General features: G+C 40.6%; 1 protein-coding gene across 13 annotated transcripts in view; it reads right to left on the reverse strand.

The window, feature by feature from the left end:
- The window catches only part of LOC145435563 (transcription factor RFX3-like), a 39594-nt gene that overhangs the window by 19714 nt on the left and 5958 nt on the right, over positions 1-13922 (reverse strand). For 2 of the 13 annotated variants that reach the window (XM_080312841.1, XM_080312838.1), the window contains exon 3: positions 9625-9674. In XM_080312841.1, the coding sequence (XP_080168967.1) occupies positions 9625-9674 (50 nt within the window). Of the gene's footprint in view, positions 1-972; positions 1111-1859; positions 2112-9624; positions 9675-11570; positions 13046-13922 lie in introns of those variants that run through there. The other 11 variants (XM_080312843.1, XM_080312842.1, XM_080312833.1 and 8 more) reach the window with 10 other exon arrangements.

Genomic DNA, 13922 nt, shown 5'->3' on the forward strand with positions numbered 1-13922 from the left:
TATCAACGACTAATATTAAATTCAAACATGAAACATCACTCATCTATTATCGTGCTGGTATGGTATTGATTAATATACATTCACTAGGTATTACTTGTTAGTTAAATTAAGTATAAAATCAATAAGAAAGCCCGGTCATTGAATATAGTACAGCACAGTACACATAAGATTTTATTGTGTGCACTTATGCAGTGCTACCAGTACCAGAATACTTGTAGTTTTAGGACTAAAACAAGCTACAGTGTTTTAACACAACATGTACCATCAATGTTTAAGCACTTGTTGCAAAGATATCTTTTAGCGTTGTCGATTGCTGTTGGAATATGTGTGGTAGTGATTTTAACGGTGAATATTATGATTACTAACTGGTTATGGTACTAGTGTAGCAGCCCACAATATTCAAATTAAAATGATACCACTACCGCAGACTTCCACTATCTCTCCATTACACGTTTGTTTATGAGACCACAAAATATGTAGCTGTGACAAGACTGCATATAAAATTGAAACGAACGCAGATTTGGACTAGATAATTCTAGTTGTTTAATAAGAGTAAGTACAACAAAACCCAAGTAATCTAATTCTAATCTAACTCGTAAAAACATGATAATTCTATATCTAGTCTAGTCTAATCCAACTCGGAGTGTAGTGATAATTTTAATTCTAGTCTAATTTGGCAACTCTAATTATAATCTAATTTGGAAAAAAATCTGTAGCGACAATTATGATCTAATTTGCAAAACCTGTGTAGTGATAATTCTAATTCTAGTCTAAATTGGACATTCCAATTCTAATCTGTGTAACTATGATAATAATTCTAGCTTAATTTGGAAAAAAAACTGTATAGCTATCCAATTCTAAGCTAATTTAGAAAAGTTAACAATTTTCTAGCCGCCCAAGTCTGGACTACGCGTTCTGGCGTATCTGCACCAACTATTTCTTTTCTGCCAGAAGACTCCGCCATGATCTCACCTCTGCGTCTCTCTTTTCAGCCTCCTGCTTGAACTGCCAGATCTTACTAGCGACCTCAGAGTTATTGCCGAACTCTACGATCCTGAACTTCTGAGGCGGGGAAGTCACTCCTCTAATGGTTGCCTTCCTTTCATCCTGCTAGCAATACGCACGATATTATCATCCTGCACTAGATGAGCTAAGTTCAACCTTTCAGCAGACCGACAGCACTTTGTCTCAATGAGAATGATATATATATAAATATATAGCCTAATCCTTCCAGAGTCGTGATTATTTATCAAAACTTACTGCGTAAATCCGTCTTCGTTGGGTAGCACTTACATGAGTAGGCCTACTTTTCAAACGTTCATTTACTCCGTTCGATTAAAAGTACTTCTACTTGCTATTGAGTAGAAATTTACGGTTGTACATCAATCTCTACTCAAGTACCAGCACCGACTATTTTTACCACCTCTCTATAGTGTATATACTATATATATATAGATAGATATTATACCAGCACTATAATTTTGATCTTACCTCTGCCAATTGTCTTATGGTAGTTTTGAAAATTCGTATTTTAGGCCTATCATATTAGCCTACATAATTACATGCAATATTTACGGAGGTACGCGCGTACAACGTTGACTTGCGTTTGCGCACAGTCTCAAAGTAAATTAGCCTTCAAATATGTACCCAATAGAAGATATGTGTTATGTTTTGGTGTGCAGGCTTGTCATAGCAAGGCAAGATGAATTCATAGTATATTTTGACCGTAAAATTTGCATGGGTTGGCAACAAATAAATACATAAGAAATATGATACATCAAGTTCTTTTATCCTACATGATCCCTGTGTGGTAGGGCCTGTAATATTTTCCGAAAATCCGAATCGGTAAAGCAGCTTACAGAGACAAACTCCACGGGTTTCTGTTGCTCTCGAGACCGACGGCTCTCGACTTTCACTTTACTATTGATGGTTAGATCCATGGCCTGCTGTAGTACAGCAGTTTTCGCAGGCCTCGGTTCTTCTTCCGTTTTGCAAGGCATTTAACTTTTCAATATAGCAATATAATGTACGGGCGCCTTTCGGGAGTGCTTACGAAAAGGCGGCGGGCCTAGTGGTACGTCGACATCTGCTGAATAGATTTCATTTTGTTTGCGCTGAGTAATTCCCTGTCAACATGCAAATATTTTTTAAATCCGTCTCCACACCCCCTCAAGATTTTTCTCTAAATCTACATACAACTAAAGTATCTAGTTCTGAGTACAACGAAATTTATTTCGGACAATTTCGTTGAACGGCTCTCGAGTTATTGCAGTTTGAAAAATGATTATTTTGTGGTTACTCAACCATGAAATTTGGTAACACAAAACCTGTGTATGATTGTAACTGATATAGCTCAGAGGTTACGTAGAGTAAAGGTTTGAATGTTATTTAGCAATAATTGCTGGAACATGTTCTTCCCTTACCACGAATATCCCCGCTCTACAGTATTGGGTCAAGGTTCAAAACGCGATTTCAAAATTGGCATATGTTAAAATCGGTGATGCATAACGATATTTTTCAACTCATCTGGTGCAATTCTATTTAAACCAAAATTCACAAGCAAGGTGTCATTTGAAAGCTGTTTCCAACTAGAATGCACGAAACATAGTTTTATTATTGATATTTGACAGCAACATGGTTAAAAATATAATATGGTGCATAATGCAAAATAGGTCATTTTTTGATTAATTTTAATTATATTAATTCAGTGATTATCTGATTTTGCCATTATTCTACTCGTTATATGATAATGTGTTTCAGTAGATAATTATTGCCATGCTCAGAGAATACCTTTATTTATTGCCTGTGCATTATGCTTGCAAGGGTGCTTCTGGGTTTACCGACTATCAGTAATTCGAGTCAACATCCAAATAATATTTCAATTCGTCTTCACACCCTCTCAGATTTCTCTGCAATATCATGTACAACTAAAGTACTCAATTCTGAGTAGAATAGAATATAATTAATATAACTTTATTGATCGGTTCTTGAGCAATTGCAGCAGTATGAAGAATGAGGATTTCGTGCTTACTCAACCATGAAATTTGCGTATAATTATAACTGCTAAAATCATACTTATACAGGCTGCAGGTAGTAATGCTCCTGTTTGGAATCGGTGTCCTGTGCTCACACTATATTTATTTTTTTAATTATTTTTTATTAAATTACTTTAACTTAAAATCATCGCTGCTCCGCTGATATATCAGGCAAAAAGGCCAGCGATTCCAATCAGGGTAATGCTGGTAATCAATGATTGGTAATACATGTTCTTCACTCACTAGGAATTCCCCTCCGCATTACAGGATCAAGGTTCAAATCTTGATTTGAAAATTGACATACCAGTATGTTAAAATCAGTGATGCGTGACGATATTTCCGAACTCTCTGGCACGACTCTATCTAACTCAAAATTCATAAGTAAGGTGTCATATGAAAGCTGTTACCAATTGGAATCCATCAGACTTGGTTATAAATTGAATATAAGATTGTACCACGGTTAAAAATATACTTTGACACTTTATGCAGAGCACGTCATGCACTATTTAGAGCGCATCTTTTCAATTAAGTTTTAGACAAGTGGCAGTCAAATATCACATGCAATACCAATTCAGCAATGTTCTACTCTTTCCAAGCTTCCATTTGACACCTTCCTCGAAAAATTATGTTTAAATAGAATTACGCTAGGCGGAGTTGCATATTTGTTACGCATGGCTGATTTTGAAAACATGATGACTTTGAATTGACATTTGACCCCTAACCCCCATTAGTAAAGTTAAAAATTTAGGTCCATCACAATAAGCATATACCAAAATATCTTACTACAGAAATTTAAGTCTGCCCGGCAGTAATTTGATCACTATAATGATAATTACAATTACACACAGGTTCCAAGCGGTATAGCGTCACGGCCGAGTGAGCACAAAATGTCATTTTTCAAATTGCAACAACTCTGTAACGAATTGTCCGATTTTCTTGAAACAAAGTTTGTTATGCACCAAATTTAATGCCTGATCGATGTGAAAATTTTCAATTTGATCTGAAATGGGTGTGGAGACGGGCGTTTGCATGTTGAGAGGGAATTACTCACCGCTGTCAATCGTGATTTTGCAATGCAACCTGATTTCAGGTTGCCAAATACTGAAAGGCTATGGGTGCCATAGGCTATCTTTCGTAAAGCACTGCCAAACTGAGTGAGACAGTGCGAAATTATTGTTAATTATTGTTATCTGAATATCCCAGTGATAAAGAAGAATGAGTCCAGGCCATATTTGTACAAACTAGTTATTTGACGATCAATTAACTACTGTATTTTCGAGTAGTTCTAGTTCTAGTTGCATATTTTGAAAAGCGAGCAGTTCTAGTTTTATTTTTAGCTGCGCATTTAAAAAATTAAGTATCCTAACAACTAGCATCGTTTGGCGTGAATCGTGATACTGATGTTCAGTTGCGTGATGTTCTTGCAGCCATTGCTAGCTCAGAGTCATCACAACAAATATTGGCGTAGAGGGGGGTGGGTTTTAGGGGTCGAAACACACCCATTTCAAGCTTACACTCATCGTCGTACGGTAGCCGATCAAATTATTATAGAATAATATGAATGAGTGGCTTCAGAATTGCATCTAGCTAGTTGTGTTTTAGGTGTGTGTAACAAAAACTGAGCATTTCTAGTTCTAATTGCGCATTTTGTAAACCCAGCAGTCTGGCAATTCAATTATGTCTAGAATCTAGGCTAATAGAAAAGAGTGGCAGGCGGCTGGTAGGAATTGAAGTTTCTCTCAGCCTAGGGTGGTTTTGTTAAAGCAAACACAGCCATGGATGTTGCCAGGATGAGCTCAATGGGACATAGGCTACAGTAATTATCCGAAGAATCTCCATTACGGTAGCTTACTGTCCTAGACGCACTCGTTAATCATATAAAACGTACTGAAAAAACAACTTCTCATCGCGACGATAATACAATGCCGATAGTGCCAAAACAGTGTAAACGCGCCATACTTCAAATTACGGTGGCAAATATCTTCAAAAAGCGTCAAAACCGGAAAATTTGACACGCGAACACGCTAATTGACGACGCTTTCAAACTGCGCTTATGACATCACCGTACACGGAAATCGGCGAAAGTGATGCGACAATCGCAAAGTCGCTATTCCGTCAAACGCTACGGCGAAGCCTACTCCGTTCAGAAACGATTAATTAAACTCAAGGCGCGGGCTTCAGCGGATAGGCGCCGTTTAAAACCCTACTTATCACGGCGAAATAGTCAAGGACGCACGCTGCAGAGCTCTTGAAATTTTAGTATATAGCTCTAAGAGCGTCGTAAAGATAACCTTGCTACTAAGCCTGTGCGACTACGGTACCGCGTAGCGTACATACGACAGGCTTGTGCAAACTACTGGATTTTCCAAATGCGCTACTAGAACTAGAACTAGACTAGAATTACTCTCTTTTCGAAACTAGCAATTACAACTAGAAGTCTAGCTTCGTGGCCTAGTTGGTTAGGCGCTAAAGTTCCATTAGGGCTAGAACTAACGGCATTAAAATATACGCAACTAAACAGAATTTTGTCGGAACCGGGTCGATAATTCACACGACTATTTGCGTCTATTAGTACAACAAAATCAACGGCGATTCATACAGATAGAATTACCACAATGCGGGATAAACTATACTCCTGAGCGAGCGATGGCTGCGAGAACATTACACAACAGAACACCGGTATCGCGATTCACGTAATTCCACAACCAAGTTATTTTTAAATGCGCAACTAGAACTGGAACTACTCGAAAAACAGTAGTTCGTCGGTAATTCAACGTAAACTAACTATACTGGTAGTCCGTACTGGCCTGTTGCCGACTGCTACTATCTTTTCCGCTAACTTGTGAAACTCAAATAAACTATCCGGCGCGGTTACAACCAAGCCCTGATGACAGACAGATGCACCACCTTTCCGTGACACGCGGCGGCCGATTTTTAAAACGCCAATTCGTTGGTTTAAAGATCGACACAAAAGATTTCTTACGCCGGCGGGTCCCTGCTTGCTGCGGACGTTGTGGCACGGAGTTTAAACCGACATAAAGCAAACAAAAGACGATCGACTCGTCTCTCGTTATTATGTACCAGCCTCGGACACAATGAATAGGTGTCAGGTCTTTCCCGGTCGAAAGTAGCTGGTAAGTGATTTTCAGTCGCTCAAAGACTGCAAATTATTGACATTATGTTCGAGATTTGTACATATCTAATCGAAACGGCTGAAATGTTATAAAATGCGCGATTGTCCGAGTAGAACATCCGCGAAAATGCGGTTTATACAACACGACACATTTTGAAGAGCTTTTCGGAGGTAGAGCACTTCAATATACAATTGATTATACTATTCATATTGAAATAAACGCGAATATTTTCGGCTCACACTCGTACTCACACTCGGGTAATCGCCAGCAACTGGTAGAGAATTGGAAAGAATATTGTATATCAACAATCGTACAATAGACTACGAATCACGGCCCAACAAAAACAAAACTGCAACACGATATCGAAGTCATGATCGGGTATAGGCACAGGCATACTTTGCGCAAAATCAACGTAAAAGTGCCACTCGACCAGTACTGTAATATCACGGTTTGAGGTGTACATTGTACAATAAAGAAATACAGAATCCCGGTCGCTAAGCAACGGATCATCAGTTGACATGACATTTGTTCCGTTTCCTAGCGACGCGCGCGCTGTGAAAAGCTTTATATTGACACAAAAAGCGATTCGGCCGAGATGAAATATAACCGCCGGCGCTCAAGGGAGGCAGACACGGGGTCTCCAAATATACTTTACGTTGCTATGGCGACCGGCACCGCTTTTCAGCACACAGTTTTTATGAAGCACGGACCTATTTTATTGCCTCGTAATCTGTCGTCATGGAGATTCTGTGATTGCGTGGGAATCAGACTAGTACCAACTACTGGAATCTCAAAATGTGCAACTAAAATTAGAACTGACGACCTTTAAAAAACCGCAATTAACCATCGAAAACACAACTGATTAATAACTAATACGAAGTGTGAATGAGATGAGCAGGATCGGCGTTTTAAAGGATGGGGTTTAACTATAACTAGAACTAGAATACTCATTTTTTTTACATCCGCAACTAGAACTAAAACTAAAACTACTTACTTTTCAAAATCCCCAACTGTAACTAGAATTACTCATTTTTCAAAATCCACAGCTAGAACTATAACTAGAGCTACTCATTTTATTAAATTCGCAACTAGAACTAGAACTATAAGAACTACTCAATTTTTTAGACTCACAACTAGAACTAGAACTACTCACTTATTAAAATTCGCAACTAGAACTAGAACTACTTCGTAAATATTGCTTGGAAAATACTGCAAGATCATCACACAACATAACGCCAGTATCATGATGCACGTCAAACAACGACACATGTTGGCCAGTTGATAGCCTATGCCACTATTTCTTTTCGAAATTCGCAAACAGAACTAGAAGCGCTTCTTGGAGGTACAGAACTTCAATATTCAATTAAATAGTATATTCATATTGAAATGAACCCGAATATTTTCGGCTGACACTCGTCAGGGGTAATCGTCAGCAACTAGTAGAGAATTGGAAAGAACATTGTATACGGTATCAACAATCGTATCACAAAATATGACGTCACCAGCATGAAATTTCGAATGAGACTCTCTGTGTCAGCCGAAAATATTCGGGTTCATTTCAATATGAATATACTATTTAATTAGAACTAGAAGCACTCAAAACACCGTCAACTAACCAGCTTGGTACTTTGTACAAGTCTGGTGGCTATGGACCGTACGGGCGATTTAGTTTGCTTCTGTCAAGCCCTAAAATATCGGAATTTTAAAAGTTCTGTGCTTTACAACGACTACAATAATCGAATATTGCGATAACTCGCAGAAGAGGTGGTCAACTCAAGCTAGTCAGTCGGCACTAAGTAGAAGTAGAAGTGCCAAGTGAATGAAGTGATGTCATACATTTCTACTCAAGTGGCTACTTCCGAGACATGATAAAACTACTTCAAGTATCGGAAGAAAAAAAACAAGGTCCGAAAGTTAATTGGGTAACTAGTTTCAAAACTAGATATTTTAGCGGTTGGCCAGGGCTGGCTAATGAAAAAGACATTTAGGGGAGCCGCAAATTTACGAGCCCGGAAACAGTGAGCGTTCTGCAGGAAAAACTAGGCTCTTTCGCCCCTCGATTTCAGTGCATTATGACGCTGTTTCGGGGTCACGTCACACTGTACACTCTTGTCGAAAATGTGCACTTACACCCGTGTACCACCCCTGACAAACGGGTGTGAATATACATATACACTCATCGGCCATGGCACACGAAACCGTAGAACCTACCTCACACTTATACCACGGTATAAATCGAGTACAACATTTTAATCCAAATTATGCATGCACGTAGGAAAGTGGGTTTATGACCGCGATATAACTTTGACTAAGGTGCTATGTTCGTGTACCACCCTTTAAATGTGAATACACAGTATGAGGGAGTTCGCGGTAGAAAAATTGTAAACCGTCATATTTTACTTACGGCCAAGCCTCTGCGCGAATTTTTCGATGCGAATTTCAAAAATTACGACGCCGGTACGTCTGTGACGCAATACACGCTGTCGGGCGATGCCCGACAAGCGAAATAGCTGCGGAATGCCGGAAGGCTTTGGAAAGAGTTGGGCTCAAGCCGTGAATGCTGATAGGTCAACACTCCACACTGCGGAAGGTCGGCGCTTGGAATTCATTCCTCACAACTCATCGAATTGTATGGCTGAACTTTGAACTTTCGGAAATGCGTAGCACCGCATGGTGGCAGTAGTAACAAAATAACGCGTTGACAATGTCCTCACACAATGGAGCTCGTCTGAAGTGCTTGATTACGGGCTTATAATACAATGCGGGTTCTGCATCACATCAAACATAATTTGGTATATTTTCGATGCTCTGGGTTGATCACGACATCGCGGATATGACGTACGGTTCGAACCCACGCAATGGTCGAAAACCGCTACGAATATTCTTGGCCCAAAACTACGAAGTTGTTTAACGTGACGTGTAGCCGGCACCATTTTTCTTGTGGCCGCAAAACAAACAACGATATTTTAAATTTTCAAGTCATTACAATTGTTATTATCTCGTAATACGCGCTGTTCGAATACTCGACTCGGCTCGGAACATCAAAGCACCCATGCATTCGATTTTGCCGATCCATGGGCCTACCAGTTATCATTTTCCGGGCAGGTTTTTGTTGTTGGGTGTATGGTGATTTGTTTGGCGATATTAACTCAATGGTTTTGTTCGCCATATTCACTACAGTCATGTCTGCATTAGTTGACCTATTGAACTTCGTGCCACTCGTGATCGCGTCTCTTTAACTGTTATATTTTCCTGCATATCGAGACAATACTATATCTACAACGCCGTACGCTCCGGGATTTCGCCCTCGGATGACTCAAGTTTGTTTGCACGCAAATATACGTTGAGATAGTGAATCGCCGTTGAATCGGCTTTGGCGACAGATTTATCTGCGCTACATCGGAACACGGTCGTTAAACGCGATACAATGGCGGACAAATCAATTCGATTCTTACCGTGTTGTGCGTCACCAATTGTTGCTTGTCCGATTCCGTTGTCGATAAATCTGTCAAAATAGAGATTACCGGGTGAAACACTGAAACATATTCGAAAATACCGTTAAGAATCAACGCAGTTCTCACAAAAACGCATTTTTCAAGTAAAACAGATTGCAAAGTTAGCGCAATTTTGAACTTCCCGGGTGATATAAATGAGAATTATCTTATAGTCAAATCTAGGTTGCAAAGCTATGTACGTACATCATAACACACGAATTGGTTTAGTTGCGCGATAAGCCGTTTGTAATTTTTCGGGTTAACATAGATTTAACAGTAAGCGCTCTTTTGACCTTCCCGAGTGATATAAACGAAAATTCTGATACAGTGTAACGTGATTTCCCTAAGTTATGTAAAATGCCCGCGTTACTTTAGCTTAATATTGTGCTAACTGAATTTTATAATGCAGGGTGTTGCATGTTGCAATTATACTATAAATCCGCCTCGGTCGCCAGGCCTGAGTCGCTATATTATGCGACGAAATAGGAATACCGTCTATAACCGCCCCGGGCCCGAACAATGTCGGACAGGGTCTGTCAATCTCGCAAAATAGCGGCCAGTGTCGGAGGTTTCCAAGCTTTATCCTTAGAATCTCACCAAAACTCTATTTATTAACTTAATTAGCTTTGTTCTGTGTGGTATTCGTGGAGTTTTTGACTACAGTAAAACAGGCTCTATGATTTAGCCTCAATGGCGAATTTAAACGGGAAATGAACTATTCAGGCTGCTTACGGGCAGTAGAACGCGAAGCGTGCAGGCTGCGCTGACTTCATATTCTCAAATTACCAACATGACACAATTTAGGCTGTGACATCACAAAGGGTAATTGTAACCAAGACGTCCGCTCGCAGTAATATGACACCATCGGCGCTACATTCTCAATATTACTGTAGAAATTGATAATGTAAATAACGGTAATAACCCTACTATCATAATCTTAACGAATACAAATATCACATAGTTACCGTTAACTTGGTATTATATTATATTTTATTATGAGCATGCTGCATCCATTTTCGGACTCAATTCTAACAGGTGCGCTGCATTTATTCATCGTCATTTATTTGTACTTTATCGTGAATTACGGGGCTATAGATAACACATAACAGCGATTGATGTGATCTGCCGATGACATGGACTGCGCTCGTATTTTTATGCGTTATACTTACGTAATTACAGACATAAAATCTCTAATCCTGTCACTTCAGATATGTTCAGAAACGTAAACGACTAACGACTATTCGCAAAGAGAACTCGCGTCATTGCTACACGTCGAGTAACACAAACATCTTACAGTGCAAAGCAACGTGTTTCTAAACCTACTAACTGCGAAATCAAGTCGCTCGCGATACACCGCAATGTTATAACAAGATCACACGAATCGCCGCACAAAAACAATAGCTTAGGTACAACGAAAATTGTGGACGCGCGGAAAATTGTCGACTATAAAGTCTCAGTCGCAATTTAAAAACAAAATTTGCGGAGGCAAGATATCTTCTGACGCTGCCGGACATTTGAGCCCACGACAAAATTAAAAACGACAGTCGAGCATGCGACAATGTAGCTTGAACTGACAAGGAGCTTGAGCACGAGACTTGATAACTTCAAAACTAAACCTAAAACCAACCGTGCTCAATTGCTCAGACTCGCATGCTCTTGTGTCACATGCTCACATGTCTGCGGGAATGTATTCGGAACAAATATTTGGAGCGTGCGATCATTTTCAATGTCGAATAAAATCTCGCTTTCACTGTGACACACCAAAATAATGATGACGTCATAATACCAAAACTGAGAACTTATGGGGCAAAACCGACTTTCGCCCCCTCCGCAACTTAACACAAAAGCTATGCTGCTTTATTGGTAATACAAGTATACAAAAACTAGCTTGACTTTGACATACGCACCTTGGTAGTACCCAGTACCCCAAGACCAGTCCGTGCTGCGCGGTATATCGCAACTGCCCCCGGGATTATACTGACTCGCAACCCCGTTGCTGCAAGCGCCAGCCGCAGCCTGGTTACCGGGCGGATAAACAAAATCAACAGCCCTGTCGCCTTGACTCCAGTCAGCCCCGTGAAAATTACCATGGTCCTGGTAACTCTGGTGATAATTCGGCGCGTCTGACTTAATACCGTGGCCGTAATACGCAGAATTCGGAGCTGTGGCCGACCAAGGGTAAGCGGCGGGAGGAACATCACCTTGAGAACCAGGCTGACCAGACCACCATTCTGCTTTAATAGGCATTTTTGTATGATAGCCAAAGACTGACCAATGGACAATCTCTCTCAGAGTCTAAATCGTAAATCGCTGGCCCTAGTTTTATACGCTGATTAATATACGCGTGTATAGAGCTGATTGTATTGCGACAGACGATAATTGATCGTGATGGCCGTGCGAAGAAGGGTGAGAAATGGGTTAGTTTTAAGGGGCACGCGCCAACGAAAGCGAAGGCTAAGTCTGCCGGCGGCGCGTGTCAAAATTGCTGGTAATTTACGAGAACGGCACCTGGCTGCGATTGAACTGTAGCAAAAGTGGCGAATGTAAACATAGTAGTGATGGTGGTTGCGCGTTAGTGGCATGTTTGTAAATACGACTTCTAGAAATTTCGGTTGATCGTATGGCAGCATATGTAACATCTGGGATATCTAGAACTAGAACTAGATATCCCTCATGTAAAATGTAGTACACGGGTAGCCAACATGCGGCCGTAGAAGGGAATTTGTGCGGCCGTGACACGCAATTCAATTAGTATGTGTCGGCGGCCGTCGACAGGCAAAGTGAATTTACGAAGTGACTCCCGAATTTTTGAGAGATTTTAATTAATCTTGAAATTTTCTGCGCGCACGGCGCGATTCAATGCTACACCTCGTTTTAATATAGTAGCGTGTTTTGCAATATGATCCCCACAGTACAGATGCGAACATGAGAGGAAAATAAGCCCCCCCTCGGGGAATCGTGCGCTTGTCACGAAAGAAATTTGTTTCTGGTACGTTTGGGCGATTCCGATCTATTTCCACTACACGGACAATCCTAATTGGAGGTCAAGAAATAACAGCACGCCACAAAGTGACTACCGGTAACAACAATTGGCCCACCCGAAGATGCATTTATAACGTGCCTTAAATTTTCGGAAACACTGCTTCCGGCAACTCCACCGGTGAATCTGATCACATGGACTGAGAAGTGGGAGATATTTGGTAGTAGTATTATGTGAACCTACTAATCACGAAATTAACATGGACAGTTTACCGTGGGTATTTGGTGTCCAGTTAGTGCATTGCGACTATGTCCTGGAATGCAACCGTAGGCTACACAAGCAATCGGAATGCGGCCGTGAATATCAAAAAGTTTGGTCACCTCTCATGCATAGTACAAAGCTACGCGCGTTAGTGGAAATGCCATTCCTGCGAATTCGTGGAAAAGATATATTGGCCAAAAAAATATCAAATCATGTTTGAAGTGGTGTAAAGCAGCAGGCAATACCGGTATTTTGTTTGCGGTCGCAAAACCGGTACATATTCGAACTCTCCGCGTCATACACGAATCCTCGACTCAATTCGAAGCTTAATATTCTATTCACAATCGTATCACTCACGAACTCGATTTTGCTCAATCCTACACACTAACGCGCCCCACCTGCTACAAGCCAGACCCCAAAAGCGATTGTTATTGTACGAATCTCAAACACCGCAGCACATCAAGCAAATTATCACGCCCGCGCGTACGCAAAACACGACGAAACCGCGTAGCGAATCGCAACATTTACTCCACGATTGTCGCTAAAATGTCAACAATCTACAGATGACAATACGCAAAACAGCGCGCGCGCGCTGATAAGACACTAAGCGAGATCAAAGGAGCCGCGTTCTACATCGAGTACGCCCGCTCAGGATATGCACATCTCGTGAAAGGAATCTTTACTATTACCCGCCAGAATACCAGAACGAGTCATTTCCGACAGATGTAATGTAATGTATGCGCTCCCTGCCACTAAGAGGTAATTTATCAACGAGAATTATAGTTTCGACACCATTTTCCACATTGGTAGGATATAAATTTCGATTGGTTTTAGTCACGACCAAATGTAAAATTTCAATCCAAAGTCGTGGTTTATAATATCAGTGATATTTTCAGAAAAATTGATGACCAGATAGAGGTATCGATCTTACAAAACACCCCACCTCTGATCACAAGTATGGAAACCATCTTCAAAAAAGCGATTAGACATCACTACGCCGTCACGACGGAATAAAACA

The sequence above is a fragment of the Botryllus schlosseri genome, chromosome 3, assembly GCF_051294905.1.
Source record: "Botryllus schlosseri isolate E-star chromosome 3, Bs_hap1, whole genome shotgun sequence".
NCBI lineage: Eukaryota > Metazoa > Chordata > Ascidiacea > Stolidobranchia > Styelidae > Botryllus > Botryllus schlosseri.